General features: G+C 30.1%; 1 protein-coding gene across 2 annotated transcripts; it reads right to left on the reverse strand.

The window, feature by feature from the left end:
- Window positions 1–2,808: 2,808 nt before the first annotated feature.
- On the reverse strand, window positions 2,809–15,516 carry LOC137922205 (probable G-protein coupled receptor Mth-like 3). Of its 2 annotated transcripts, none has more exons than XM_068765125.1 (8): window positions 14,183–15,516; window positions 12,919–13,163; window positions 12,290–12,473; window positions 10,977–11,055; window positions 6,026–6,210; window positions 5,352–5,544; window positions 5,038–5,228; window positions 2,809–3,391 (listed from the first exon to the last, which is right to left on the reverse strand). In XM_068765125.1, exons 1-8 carry the CDS (start codon window positions 15,153–15,155, stop codon window positions 3,252–3,254), a joined length of 2,190 nt encoding a protein of 729 aa, XP_068621226.1. In that variant the 5' UTR covers window positions 15,156–15,516; the 3' UTR covers window positions 2,809–3,251. The 2 variants fall into 2 exon arrangements, with proteins under 2 accessions (XP_068621226.1, XP_068621227.1); XM_068765126.1 differs by lacking the exon at window positions 2,809–3,391 and adding an exon at window positions 3,983–4,036.
- Window positions 15,517–16,338: the final 822 nt, after the last annotated feature.

Below are 16,338 nucleotides of genomic sequence, written 5' to 3' on the forward strand. Positions count from 1 at the left end.
CTTTTTGGCCTGCAAAGTCATTAATCACATTTTCAAAATCAATAGTGTCGACTAGTTTGAAACATAGATATGTGTTTTTGGGATTTAGGGCCCTTTAAAAAAACACTTTGTGTTTTGCGAATGAAAGGCTGAGGAGAGAGGCTTAAACACTGTGTATATTATAATTTGTAACCGTTTACTTTTTTTTAATGTTCATATTATTTAACAACTTTTTTAGCACAAAAATAGAAAATTCGATATTCTTTTTATGTTATTTACTTTAAATTATGGTTTTCATTTTTCTTTTAACATTTCTTTTTTCATAATTCGAAAAAAAAATTCAAAAAAATTATTTTCAACTTTGGTGCCCCCCCTGCTTGTGGTGCCTGGTGCGGCCGCCCCGCTCGCCACCCCCTAGCTACGCCACTGTAATTAGAGTACCTTGATGTTTTTGTACATCATTACAACGTACTTTTGCTTTTGTAATAATCAAGTTTATTACTTAATGTAACGATTAAATAATGGGGACCAATTATTTAAATGTAGCCATGCCATGTCCCTGTGAATTAGAAATAATTTTAGTCGTAAAGTAACAAAACATTTATTGATATTAAGATAAATTTAGTACCTACAAATAAATAAAATTTGAGATTTGTCTAATTTGGTTATCAGTTATATTTACTAAGTTTAAATAAGGAATCATATTGCTGCCATAAAAATTATTATGGAGCATACGTATTGAATATAAGTGCACGTTAATAAAAAAATATTTTAAGAGAATACTCGTAATAAAAATACTCTTAAAAAATCTTTCATTTAATTCTACATTTATTGTACCATCATCATCATCATATCAGCCGATAGATGTCCGCTGCAAGGCTGCTGTCCGCCGCTGAACACGAACGAAACGCCGAACGAATATTAAGACAGATTAAAACTTATTACGACTCTTAAAACGATTCTGCGTAATGAAAGGTTTACCAGGCGGGCCCTTCAGGTGAAATAAAACAGCAAGTGCAATAGATACTCTAAGTTTTATACTTACCGCATTTCTATTGAAAACATCTATGAGGAATTAGTTAACACAAAATACGCAGCAAATAACATTAACTTGCGTTAGACATGTTTTTTTAAGAGTACTGATTTTTTATAGCGCTTAATAGGTGCACTGTTTTTAACTCCAAATTCATCTATTCTTTACGGGATACTCTGTATATCCTTGTAATACATTAAAATATTCAAAATAATACTATTCATTTTTATAAATACATAAGCATGGAAGTTTGAAAACGTAAGTATGAAAATACACATCTGCTAGAAAATTAATATTCTAGTAAAAAACAATTAGTAATGAACTATTTTAATTATTACTTCATCGGCTTTTAGTTATTTAATAACATATGTGATATACAAATAGTAGTGCAATCATTTAAGAAAAACATAGGTAATAATAAAGAAGTTTCCATTAGCGTTTCTTTTATGGTAATTTTTTCACTTATTTTATCTTTATGATACCGATTCCATACGCATTTTATTAAATATATAAGAACGAATCAAATTTATTAATATTTAGATAATCGAGTCTGCAATTAATATCAACTCGGAGGAGATATTCGGTGGATTGTTCATTATATTTTAAAAGTAAACATTTTGATCTTTAACGACTTTGTTAAAAGATGCTACTACACTTCATCTTAAGGGCGCGCCTGATATATCTTTCATAAACCAGAATTCTTTTAAGAGTCGTAATAAGTCTTAGTTCATCTTGATATTGTTTCTCTTTATCAGACTCCTGTTATCATACAAGGGATTTAAGTGGGGCTCTCCACTAGATGGACCGAAAACATAGTAATATAGTTAAGGTTTTGGGGGGTCGTTGGATGATAAGATGATAAATAATAATATTCATTTAATAAGTATTCTGATTAAATTATGAACCTGAATTTCACAAAAAATTATCTGTTTTAATCATTTATTATGTTTCAATCAAAAAAACTAACAGTGTAACTGAAAATATATTGTAATCAAAAGATTAAACTGGAATGAATTTTTATTCTTCATATAAACGTAATCATAAACTAAATCATAATAACATGTTCCTACTAAATTGAATTTAATACATTTAAATGCTTCATGTAGCACTTACAAAAAATCTTACCATACAATAGATATACAGAAAATTATACAAACACAATACTACACTCGTAACGCAACTTATCACTTCTAGTCTTCTAGTAGCAACTCATATAATTTCGGGTACATTAATCGTAATCGTAATAATAATATAAATAATTCCATTAGAGAATATATGCAATAAGGAATCAAAACACATAATTTATTTAGATTTACATTAACAATAACTGTAAACTTAGATCATATTAACTCTTAACATAAATGCCTTAATTAATTACATTATGACTAGATCTCTATTTGGATTTCTCTACTTTTAATAAGATATTTATTGTTAGCATAGTTCATATAAAAATATTGTATATAATAGTTAAATGCAAAATGAACCTATACAGTGCAAAGATTTATAAATGCACATTAAATGAAGAACCTCAAATACATTATACTTATATACATTAAACCTATTTTCCATACAGTTATGAAGCAAATTTAAAAAAAAAACTACATTTGCCTATATTCTTCATCAGAAATCAAAATAGGTTTTTGTAACATTTTGACCTTTACTTGGTAAGGTAACTTAGTAAGATTTAACAAAAGGATTTTTTTTTATTTTAATTTTTAAACAATTTTGATTCGTTTTCACGATAATTATTCATAGATGGTACAAATAATCCATTAATTCTTTATTCTCAACACAGATACAGAGATTCAAAAAACAATCTATTTATGCGCCTTTTTCTAATAACACTATCATTTTGACGCGATTTTTAATTTTTTCATTTTGCCCTACCTTTTCCTATGTATAATTTTATTGACTAAATATGTATTTATTTGTTAGTGAAAGATGTTATCTTGAAACATATTTATGTAACGAATACGTATATAAAAACATTACGGCGGGCTGAGGTTAAATGGAAGTTTTCATACCTTAAATACATGAGTTATATATGACATTTTTAAATCTAAAAACTAATCGACATCGAAAAATTAAAAATATTTTTTGTTATAAAAATAAATGGAATCATAAAGCAAAATGATTGCAAGGGACATACATAACATCGAAATGATTTATAAATATTTCGATGATGACGAACAATCTATTAAAAAAGAACAAATAACTCAGGTGTGAATGAATATATCAATTAGGACTGTTTGTTGTTAGTTGGTGGGTAGGTTCGTAAATTAGCGCGTTCATCTGAGCTAATTGTCCTCGACAGGAACGTAGATGAAGTACGAGCTGATGAAGTGGTGCCGTTTTTCTGCGAGTCCGGTTTCTCCAGTCCTGTTTATATTAGTATTAGTTAATAATGTCACACAAATACGTTAAAACGATGCTAAATAAGCCTACGTGCAAAGTAATAAATTATTAAGGTACAAAACAAGTTAATCTCTATAGTGATTAATCAAACACAAACGAACACGCTTTTTGAACTGTCTAAAAATTATGTTTTTAACATAAACGTGCTGAAAATAATTATTTATGCTTTTATACATACAACTGTTAATACGGAGCAAGCTTATATGAAACAGTCACGCGAAAATCTCGGAATCTATTTCAGATGTCGGCAGACTATTTTTATATACTTTTACTACAGTAAACTTTACTAGCATTAAAAAAAACAAGTGCAAATAACTATTGTTTAGGTGTTGAATTAGACGCATTATTTAACGACAAGCAGCCATCGTTGCAACAACTACATTAATGCTTTTTAAAGCAAAGTGAAAGTAAATTAAACGTAATAAAGTAAAATGGCAATATATGTGTTAATAATGAGATGAAAAAATTTTCATGGCTAATGAAAAATAATTTTCTTAACGACAGAAAAGTGATAATAATAATAGAAAGTCTATAATAGAGAAGCAAAAGATAATTGCGAGAGATAATTTATTTAATATATACTTGTGTCAATCGGTGTCGGAGAACAACCTGCAAAAAAATTTAAGTTATTCCCATTATGTTCGTTTCTAATTAGACTAGAACCGCGAAACGTTATATTTGTTTACTAAAAAGTAAATAATATATTATGAATCTCGCCGATGGACACAAAATAGTATGTTAAACTTAACCAAATTCGTACTTGTTTAAGCAAACTCCATAATATATTCAATTAAGTTACCAATATTATAAATAATATGGAGGCATAGACGTTTGCTTCTACTCATTGGATTATTTACACAATAATTGTTATTCATTAACATTACCTTGACAAAAAATGTACTAGTAGCTAAAAATAAAAATTAAAAATAATCTTTTTACGAAGAAACTGTTTTAAAATCGGAAACTTGTTTACGTTGCTTTTCAAATAACTTTGTATTTGTAGGTCGTTTGAAATCTATTTCGTGTTCTAAAGTATTCGAAAACTAAAACGATTCTACTATTGACATATTCATCTACATGGGCCCTCAAAGTAAATCTTTATTTTTAATCAATCAACAATAAATCATTTTAACAGTTATACGTTCGAAATATGAGGTAAATAATTTTCGTCTCATGGTGTACTGTAATTTAACCCAAAAAACATTAAAACCTAAAAGTCTTTCCGTACGTCTATTGGTAATTATTGCTCGATACATAATTTAATTGTTTTATGCTTATAATTATATTTTGTTATTTATATACGTTTTGTTAAACTATGTTCAAGTTTCCAGTTAATTATGTTAAATTATTAAACATGACACATATTATAATTGCTTGTTTTCCACATTGCAATTTATTTAGTGTTTTTATTGTTATTTTTCCTACGCAAGTAAAATAAAAATAAAACCTTTGTATTATAAGATATACTGAATAACAAGAGAAGGCTCCTAAACATTCTGGTATGGGAAAGACATACAATATTCCTCTAGATAAAATCCTAATAGCGTTAGGACATGACAGAAATGTTTTCTGATTATTAACATATAAAATAACGAAAATCGGTCTCTTACCTAAACGTTTCCTTATAAGGTAGTAAAGTTTCGGTTTGACCACCAAAATGAGGAAGATGAAGACGCCTTGAAGTTCATTAAACAAATCGACAATAGTCCAAAGCCACAGAGGTTGTGTCACTAATGTTGATAGAAGCTCCGACACCCAGCCAGCTCCCATAACAACCCACAGTTTACCAGTTAACACGTACCTGCACAAAACAAAATCGTCACACTTAGATTAGCTCATGGCAGGTAATCTATTTTTTAAAATACATTAAAGAGTTTAAAACTATTTATGTAGTAGAAAATTTGAAGCTTAAACATTTACTCACTTTGCTCGATCTATACGAAAACGTCGTTTTGCACGATCGCCTACGGAGCCAGCCTGTAGCCGGTGCACCTCGGACTTCACCCGGGCACAATGCCGTGCCGTCAATATCCAGAGCATAAAATTTGTACCCGTAATAATACCCATTGGAATTACAAAGAATATATAATGTGGCCAATCCAATTTCACATTCTGAACTAAAATATAAACAAACTTATACAGTACTATTGATAAAATTGAATTTATAAAGTCCCAATGAATTGTACAATACTTAAAAGTATTATTTAGTTATGAATAAATTGAATATCTACAACTATTATATAAAATATAAGAGATAATAATACTTTTGGAATTAGATTTGTCTCAATAACTTTTAATTAAATAAAACGGTTACTAAACATATTATTAGTCTTTTCAAGTAACTTTGTACTGGTCGAAATTTGTAATATTTTGATAACCATTACATTAAACAGATTAAAATTACACATTGTATTTGATTATTAATGAGTGTCAGACAGACGATCTCTTTACTAAATTTAGATTTATGATGTAAACATCACAATTAATGGTACGCCCTAGAACATGCTGTATAAACATTTGTTGAATCACAGTTTCTGAACTATTATTAAAGCGACTCTCGATCATTGTATAATAGATAAGAATGAAAAATTATCTTACGTGATCCAAACCAGCAGGCACCATTTCCAATGTTTGCATCAAAGATAATAGATATGGGATATTGGTCCAAAAGGAACATTGTGAGCGTCAATAACACTGCGATGCTCCATGCATAAAGAGAATACCAGACAAAACGTCGTCGTTCAGAACTACTCTTACGCAGTGGTTGAACGGTTCTGACACTCCTGACAAAGTATTAAAGCAATTACATTATTAAAGCATAGAAATATGTTATCAAATCCAAAACAAATTGTTTATCTATTTAAAATAAAAAATGACTTATATGAAAATATGTTAATATATTCTTAAATACCTACTGGTAATTAGTTTAGACATAAAAAAATGTTGTGTTCACATATGATTCCTGTTGCTTGTTAATTTAAATGTAACATCTAATGTCATGTTTGGTCGGTAGTTAGCACTGATGTAATATTGCAAATGATTTAGTTAATAAAAGTATAAACACCACCCCTCGTATGAAGAATGAGGACATCCGCAGACAAACGAAAGTAACCGGCTTCATTGCCCAGCGGATTGGCTGGTTCAAAAGGTAGTTAGCACACTACACACCTCGCAGAACAGATGGCTGCCAAGGCCTTAAGATTCTGCTGTGGAAACCACGAACTGCGCTTGCCAGTTCGCTTGGGTGGGGCACAAGGGGCACCCATGCAAGACTCATGAGAAAGATTTCTTATAGGGAACTTCCACTCATATCTACGAGGATGGCCTACCTCCAGCAGTGGACGGCCTATGGCTGAAATGATGATATTGATGAAAAAGCACCGTTCTGATAAGGCAGACTTGATCAATTATCACCATTAGACAAACGCCTTACTAATTCGGGCGCTTTTTCGTATAAGATAGATATTACAACACAACTGTTGTGGTCATTGGTTTATGAGATTCGAAAACTTACCTTAAACAATAATTTTTAATTAATATACAAAAACATGTTGCTCGCCTAACAGTGCAAAATATTTATATTATTTGATGAACAATTAAGTAATAAAAAAACAGTTACAATACCACACAACAAAAATTATGACAAATCATATAAGCTATAATAAAAACTTACTTTTGTTCTTACCGCAATTCATTAAACAATGTATAATTAAATTTAAACATATCACTCTTAAAGTCATCTAAACGAGTGTTATTACGATTGTCTTTTTTGCAAATATTAAGAAGTGCTATAAAAAAATTAATTGCGTTCTCTTTACGGTGGCGTCAAAGCAACCAAAATGATCCTAATAATAATGTAAAATTATATGAAAAGCGAAAAAATTTGAATTAAAAGCGTTAGGCGTTTCCGTAAGATGATATTGATGATATTGATGCTGATAAAGGCTAGACTGTGACTGAGAAAATAATAAATGAAACCCCATTACTTTAATAGTTCTCTCCGAGTTATGATCATATACATATTCTTGCATAGTAAAGGGTGTCACAGTTATAAAATTGTTATTGACCATATAATGTGTCCTTCATAAAAAATAAACTTTAAATTGCTTTGTTTTTAAATAGCAACTGACGCTTTACTAATTTCGCAGCAAATTACCAACCTCACATGCAATCATCACAATATTAACATTATTTGTCGATAACGAATGAGTTGTAATATTTTCGCTAACGATTTGTATCACTTTAAATACTAGCTAATGCAATTTTTGATTATGAGATATTCGTATAACGACATTGAACAATACCAGTGAGGTAAAACTATATGTAAATAAAATAGTAAATTATAACGGCATGTTTATATATCTATTTCTTTATCCTTCATTCACAATTGTATTTATGCCGTTTTTAATGAAATACACAAATACCATAACTTGGTACGTACGCTCTGTTACATTTTTTTTTTAAATAGAATCGTTCTGATGATCCCGATATATGTCATAAAATTTGAAACCATTATAAAATATTAATTATAAAATATTGTTCAAAGAAATCTCGTATGTTGTCGTAGTTACATGAAAATGCTGAAAAACCTTTACTTTAAGTTTTCGCTTTATATTTCTTAATAATGACATATATTATGACTATGCAGATTCATGACCTTCTTTTTCTATTAGCTAACTAAATATTGCGTGTTATTTGTTCCACTGAGACAATGGTATATGTTAATTAAAGACCCACCCTCTTTACAGCTAACAGCAATTGTAGGTGTATAAGGTATATTGATTAAATATACCAAGCTTTTCATTACCGTATCCTAAAAGAATTCTCTTTATTTAATAAATATTATCCAAAAATACCGATTTTTTCATAATTTTTATTACTTAAGGTCTTATTAAAGTGTTACTATAATTTTTAAACATTACTCTCCATACAATTAATTAAAGACTTTTTGTACTGTTTAGAATAAAAAGCGACATTTCAGTTGCCTAAATTAAAATACATGTATTTTTCGGTTATAAATGAACTATTTAATTTCGTTTTGTTTTATTAATAAAGATAAATAGAGCGTAATAACAATATTTAAGAATGAGTTTTTGGTATAATCATTACTGTTGCGCAAATTTTGTGTAGACCCTTAAACGTCGTAAAGAAATGGACACCGGAACTACAACAGTGACTTAAAAAGATATTTATTTCAAACGTGTTCATACCTAGCCGAAGCCTTCGACATGTATCCTAAAGTAATACTAAACCTAAACGTAACCTATTTAAGTATTAACTACAGTCTAACTTTTTAGGTAAATAAGTTTTTTGTGAAATACATATTATTTAAAAAAAGTGTAAATAAACTCTTCGAATAAAAAAAATTCTCAAACAGTGGTTATAAACTTATTTAGCCAAAGGTTAATAATGTGTGTAAAACTAAAATAAACCATAGACGCAATAACGGGGGGTTTTCAGTTGCTCTTGTCTATTACTTTTTACGAGGTTAGTCCACATATGGCACAACGTACTAACATCAGACTGCAAACACCCTTAATGACTTCATTGTTTTCTCCTCCAAGGTTTTTAGTAACACAGGTATTAACAAAAACCTGGTTAAATTCTTCCATGATTTCTATTTAATATTAAGAGTATTCGTATGTAATTAACATACAAATAATTTCAAAATTATATATGGTTTCAAAAATAAAATAATTAAGATTTCTTCAAGGTAAATGCTATTGTCCGCTTATAGAAGAAATCAAATATAGAAAAAACTTGAAAACGCCGTTGTTAGAAAACTTAGTTGTTGTAACCTAAGTACGTGATTCAACGTATTTATAAGATTGGAAGAAGCTGAAGCTAGTTATCGGAGAAAAGGAATGGTATATTATGAAAATAAACTAAAATTTAAAAGTACTAACCTTTACATTTGCGTAAAACCAGCGCACTTTAGTTAATTTCGTGTATATTTCAAATTTTATGCTTAGTTTATGCCAAATTTTCTTTAAACTTTCTACAAAATGTGCACTAGTTAGAATTCAGACGCGGGTTGTTAATTGTTGGTTAACGGCCTAACCACAAGCGTTCTTTTGTGACATAGATTATCTTTAAAAAGAGTGTTTAAAGCAATTTATTGTATCAAAGGACTTACTACTTAATGTATAAAACAATTCATGTATATTGTTTTGTTTTCACAATGCCTCGAATGCAGGCAATGTAAAACTTTACAATTCTTTTATTAATCAAATTCGGTAACAATGACTGTCAATTGCAATACCTCAAAAATAATTACTTGCGGTTCCGAATGATAGACGAGTACAGACAAAAAACCGACGTTATGATTTTATAAAACATTTTGATCTAAGTCTGAGAAGTTCGTTCATAAAAAACCAGTCAGCGTGGCTTAAACATCTACGTCATCTGACTAATAAACACACCCAACCATTATTTAACTAAGCATCAATGTAAGTAATTTGTTTTCGATCACAGTCTTTATTGGTTAATTGGGAAAATTCTTGTTGGCTTACGTCATCGTACCAATCCCGGATTTGTTTATATCATTTTCGAACATTTAACATTTAAGATAGGTAAAAGGTCTCCACTCAAAAACTCGTGTTATATAATCAGAATTCATTGTTTCGGTCAGAATATTCTGCTAGTAAATAATCGGTACTAAAAAAAAACTTACACTGGCTACGGTTTTTAGAAAAACATTAGTCACTCTGACTGCGTGCCTGTGGGCAGTAGTGGTACATCTATCCATTATACGCGGAATATTTATTTTTAAATTATCTTTCTTTACACTGGAAACTACTTGAGATGGTTTTTTAATCTAAATAACGTGCATAGTTTCTGTACAGAACCCAAAGTTCTTCTTACTGTACCCTTAATAGCTTTAGTTTTATACCTACCCTACAAAACCAGTTTTGAAAAAAATATTTTTGATGAATTTTATTATATTGCTTTAGTTAAAGTATTTGATTAGTGTAGTAAGTGCCAAATAAAAAAAAACAAGTCCGTGTTGAAATAATGGATCAATAAATACGTACATCAAATATGATTACCTATAATAACATATTAATTATAATAATTCGTAATGATAGTTGATGTCAAATTTTATTTATTTTCTTCATTATCATATCAAAGTATAAATAAATAAATCAATGTTTATATAAGTATGTCAAATACTTGTTTATATAAGTATGTTAAAATGTGATGATTGGGTATCACCCATTTATTTCCGAGATACTCTTTACACGTTTCACAAATTTTTTCAGAACTGTTACGTATATACCAAGAAGCTGAGAACTAGACCGACATTGTTAACGTAAACATACCAACCTATGAAAATATAATTTCGAACTCAAAGAAACATCTGTTTAAGATAATGACTACATGACTTTGGTTTAGTTAAAATGTATGATATGATTAGATGGTAATAAAATAACATCTTTTACATTATTTTAACTGATGTAGCATTAGCAACTCGTAAGCAATCAAAATCATTAAAACCTTTGTCTTGATTTTATGGGTTTTTTGATAGATATATAGAATTAATTCTTACCCAAATGTCCACCATATGTCGAAGCACATGACGTTGAGCCAAGCAAACGCTGCCACGAAGCCGAAATAAATACCATACCCTGTGCAAACATTATAACGATAATTGATCAACACGTCAACAGAAAACGTTCAAACAAGCATTCGTATTTTGTTCACAAAATTAACTCATGCCGACATTGCCGAATGTTTTGTCAGACTTTAACAGTATTTAAAATATACGTCGCTGGTTAGTTTAATCATAAATTAGATGCGCTTGTACATCAATAAAGCTTATCGATATATTGTGATAGCGAAATATCAACTATCGTCAAGTACCGTAACAAGGAAAATGAAAGCTTCAAGTACATTTTGATACTTCCATACGCTCGAAGGTAATCATAACTAAGTTATAAAAGTTGAAAGCGATTAATTATAAAGATATTGTGTATTCTTGAACATTTCATGTTATTCATATCAAGTTAAAGTTAAGTTAAATAAAATTACAAAAAGTGTTCTGTCGATATTTAGTACATTATCATATTTAATATAAAACGAATACGATCAAAAATTTGAAAATATATCATCTTAAAGTCACCCCACTAGCTTATGTGGTTCTATTAGTTCATTTCGGAAATAATCAATGCATGTAACTCGATAGATTGAGATGACACTTATCCACCTTTGTAACTATAAATCAAATTTACGTCCTCTTTGATCACAACTATTTAGTCGAAAGTAACGCGCTTAATGTAATTATGTTTGATTTCTATTGTTTTTATTAGTGTTTTATAAAAAAAATAATTTACTTATATTGTGATATATGTTAGTGATGTTCCAGCATTCCAAAACTGTTTAACATATATATTTGTGTAGAACAAAGATATTTCCCCTTATAAAGCAAGCAACGCTGTCACATTTAAAATATTTAACTTACGTAAATACATGACTGTATTTAAGAATGAATAAATATTTAATACCCATACTTGAACCATTCCGCGACAAGAAACCATATCCTTGTGCATACGTAAATATGCCAATACTATTATAAATTTGCTTATTTTAGTACAACGGCGAAGTATTATAAGACAACGCACACACATATTGTTTATAATCAATGTAAACACAAATGTGCTACCAGCTTAAGTGTTAGCAAATGACTACAATTTCGGTATTATTTATTTTAGTGAACAAAAACTTTTTTGTTATATAATGAGAATATGGTTTAGCTGCTCTTAATTATTAATATTGACAATCAAAATAAATTGATTAACAATTTTTGTGGATAACACACATTTTATTTATGTTAAGTAAAAAATTAAATGAAATTTGTCTTACCCAATAATTTACATGCGAGGTTATCAACTACTTGGCTGTACTGCACTCTTGCCAGACAAGAGTACGCAAGCAGCATCATGCTGACATGACAGATTAGAGTTCGTCCGTGTAAATTCCTGAGCTCCGGTAGCCAACAGTACACTATTAGCGTTAAGGCCAGGCAAACGCTTGAAATACTATTTATCTACAAAATAACAAATGTTTAACACAAAATTATAAAAAACGATGAATGGCAAACGGACGAGTTTTTCTCCTCAAACGTTATTTTATCTCATAGTAAAATAATTATCATGGGTATTTTCCCTCTTACCTTCGTTAACAAATTATTTATGGATTCAAAATTTAAAAGCCTTGTTCAAAATTCTAGTAGTTTAAGTAGTAGTATAAAACTAGTAGAAAATGTCGCAAAAATAACGGAGTACAACAAAAACTAAATATAGTTTTGAGCAAGCTTTACTCAGTTCTAGCATGTGGTCTTTTCAAATCTTAAATGATCACTATTCGCATCACAAAAATAAGAGAGAAGAATGAGCAAGCCATTAGGCATTTAGATTGAAATTTCATAGTTTGACAAATAATTCGGTTAAAATAAAAAATCATGAAAATTCGAATAGAGATTACGATCTTACCACAAAAGCCACGCGGAAGTCTTTAATCTTAATTTCCCCGATGAAGCAGAGAACAGCGCTAACTATGACATCATTATGTGGACAATGACGTCGGTCAAACATCTCCAAACAATAGTCGTTAGTAATAGATATCGACGATTCTAACCAACCCTCTGGAGTCAATCGGTGTCGGTCACGAGGATCGGAGTTGTTAAGTACGAATCTTCCTTCAGGGCATTCTGGTTGCGATCCAAGACCCATTATATCTAAAAAAAAAATTAAACGTAGAAATTTGCATTAAAACCTTAACTTATTAATTATGCATAACCATTAAGTAGGCATTCTCCCGCAATATCGCTTTTCAAAAATTTATCAATATAAATAATTTATAATCTTTGTTAATGAATTTAAATAATGTTTTTTGTTTATATCACCTAAAATGACAATTATTATACAATAGAGTTAACAAACTGCAATTTGTTTGAAGTCGATGTTAAGAATCAGTTTGGTAACTTAATTTATTCACTAAAAGTTATTTAAATTCAGAAAATCTTACGTTTTTATATCTTTGTTACTTTTGTCCTTGCTTCATAAAGAATTTTTTACCAGGGGTCATTAAAAATTTACCAGTAATACATATCAAAGTATGTTTAATACCTAAATTATCATATGCGGACGTAACGACTAACCTTTAAAAATCAAAATACTGAAAGCCCCAACGAATGTTATTTCTTTGTATAATTCTGTTTTATTCTCATGAGGCAGAAAATTTTCTAAATATCTGTAATCCCCTGTGAAACCAGCAATCTAAAAATCCACCTTAGAATTCAATCTCGTTTAATGATCATTATCATTCAAATTGTCTATATCATAAAACAAAATCATTTTTCTTGAACGCATCACACTTTGATAGTTTTGAAAAATGTGTATTTTGGAAAGTATCAAGGTTATACGTTAAATTTCTGTTCTGCAGTTTATTTTTTTGTGGGCCAATCCCGGCGGCAATGCAATGCCGGGCCGATCCGTAGCGGTAGTGGAACGAGCCCTGAACATCCTGTCGTTTTACAAAAATCTGTATAATATACTGGTTTCACAGATCGGTCGATTCGGTAGAATGGTAATGCTAAAATTATTTGAATAAGCTTTAAACTCTAAAGTTTATTCACTACGTCTTAAGACAGATAAAAATTATAAATCGTAATATTAAATGATAAGATTATGATCTCGATATCAAAAAGCATAGCATTACGATAAATAGCAACAACATTATAAAAGTAAAACATACCTGTTAAACCAACGTAATCAGCTTTTAGTGGTTCTAAATATTTTGACGGGTTAAAATAATTTTGAACGTCATCATTTTTGGTGCACGTGCTAACTAAACTGTTACATCTTCGCACTTTAAAGTGGTAGCCTTCAGGACAGCATTTTCGTACGCAAAATGCACCAAAGGCAGCACAATTTTTGGTACAAACCTTAACCACTGACTCCGTGCTCCCATATTCTTGATCAATGCACCAGTCGCCTCGCATCAAGCTGTCACTTTTAATTTTATCCTTCCTACTCCAAACATTTAAAATACTTCCTTGAATAGAATATGAATAATTGTTCTGCTTCAGCTCTACAGCATACTCATCGGACTTACAATGCAACCCTATGTCCACTTCGTATATGTAACTGCTTGTCAAATTTAAATTATCAATTAATTTCTCTTCGTCCCAGCTATTCCCATTATCTCTACACAAATGATATTTTACGTCAAAGCTTTGTCCTTTTTGACAGCACTTTCTTATATGACTTATTTCTAAACTTGATTTATTATCTTCTGCATTTTCAGTATCATTATTTACGAGACAAGTTAAAGCCACTGTTTGGGGAATGTTTTGTGTTAAAGTATCATTGACAACTTCAGCTATTAATCTGTCATAGCAGTTGTTTGGTGATAGCAACAGTTTAGTTTCTGAATCAACTGTGCTCATCATTAATTGCGAGCCGTCGCACAAATCCGGCAAACCATCACTAACCAAAATAAATCGTTCAGCACTTAACACCATGGGAAAATAAGAAATATTGTAGGTATTCTCCATTTTTTGCCTATCTATACACTCAAAATTATCATTGTCATACCTTGTCACCTTAATGAGACTTTGACTCCTCGAACAGCATTTCCGAAAAACCGCTGGATCACTATCGTTATTTGCATTAATCGAAGCGCTCATCAGAGCAACAGAGATACACCAATACACTTGAAGCCACATGGTTTATGGTTTATAAGTCACTGTTTCCCACACTTATATTTGATATAGTTACAACAGATGGTTAATGTCGATCATCACGGAATACATTGTTTATCTAACCAACAAAGTCGATGCGTGCGGCTCAGGTCGACGGCGCCGGTTGAGTGAAACTGAGCTCATAGTCGGTACGCCTCTACTCCACTAGCAGGAGGCAGCAGTGGCCTTGATGTATTGTGATATCGTATGCCTTTGCAAAACACACTGTTAAAAGCATTTTTGAACTTTGTTTGAAATTTCTTAACTTTCTTCAATAGTTCATACCTGTTAATGTATTTTGTTGACTACACGGTTTTGAAATCTTCTCTATACCGCTAATCAACGAGTACACACACGGCAAGCTATACTACTAATAAGATATAACGACAACGCTCGCGATTCATCGACAATCAAATACTGATAACTATTGAAGTGCTCGAATGATTACGTAGAATTTATGTGTAATATTTATTTATTTCGTGAAATAAATATAGTTATATGATCAATAACAGGCCATCTGTTATTGAATATAAACTTATTATCTTATCAAAAAATTCCAAGAACAATCGACGTTACGTCTTATGAAATATAAACACCTATTTTACGGCCTATTTACTATAAACATAGAGTTACGTGGTTTTATGTATTTGGTATGATTCATCAAAATGTTAATTAAAACCTTTCAAGCGATCAAAGCTTGCCCCTTAATATAGGCGCCCTGGGAATATCAACAGAACATCCATTAAATCGTTTTTACGATCAAAATGAATAATTTGGTTACAAAGATTTAAAAAATTATTAAATTAAATAAAATTACTACTACTACTTTTGTATAGGTTACATATAAATCATAACATATAAAAGAAATATTGATATAGTTAGGTACATCGCCATTATTATTAAAATTCATATGCACATAGACCAAATTATCATGTACATATATATGTACATATGAATTGATTATATACCGTCATATTATTCTCTTTAGATAATTATTTTAACAAGTGAAGCACTCGTATTATGATACACACTCGTATTATGATTGCAATATACAATAGGTTCATTAAAAATGCGCCGATAAATTACGGATTTGTTTTTGACATTTATCTTACATGTACCTGTAGCCATATTAATTGTAAAGCGGTGACACGATTCACTTCAAGCTTAA

This window comes from Battus philenor, unplaced genomic scaffold (genome assembly GCF_028537555.1).
Source record: "Battus philenor isolate CCGP_79_NKW_IND1 unplaced genomic scaffold, ilBatPhil1.0.hap1 SCAF_2, whole genome shotgun sequence".
In the NCBI taxonomy this organism is placed as follows: domain Eukaryota; kingdom Metazoa; phylum Arthropoda; class Insecta; order Lepidoptera; family Papilionidae; genus Battus; species Battus philenor.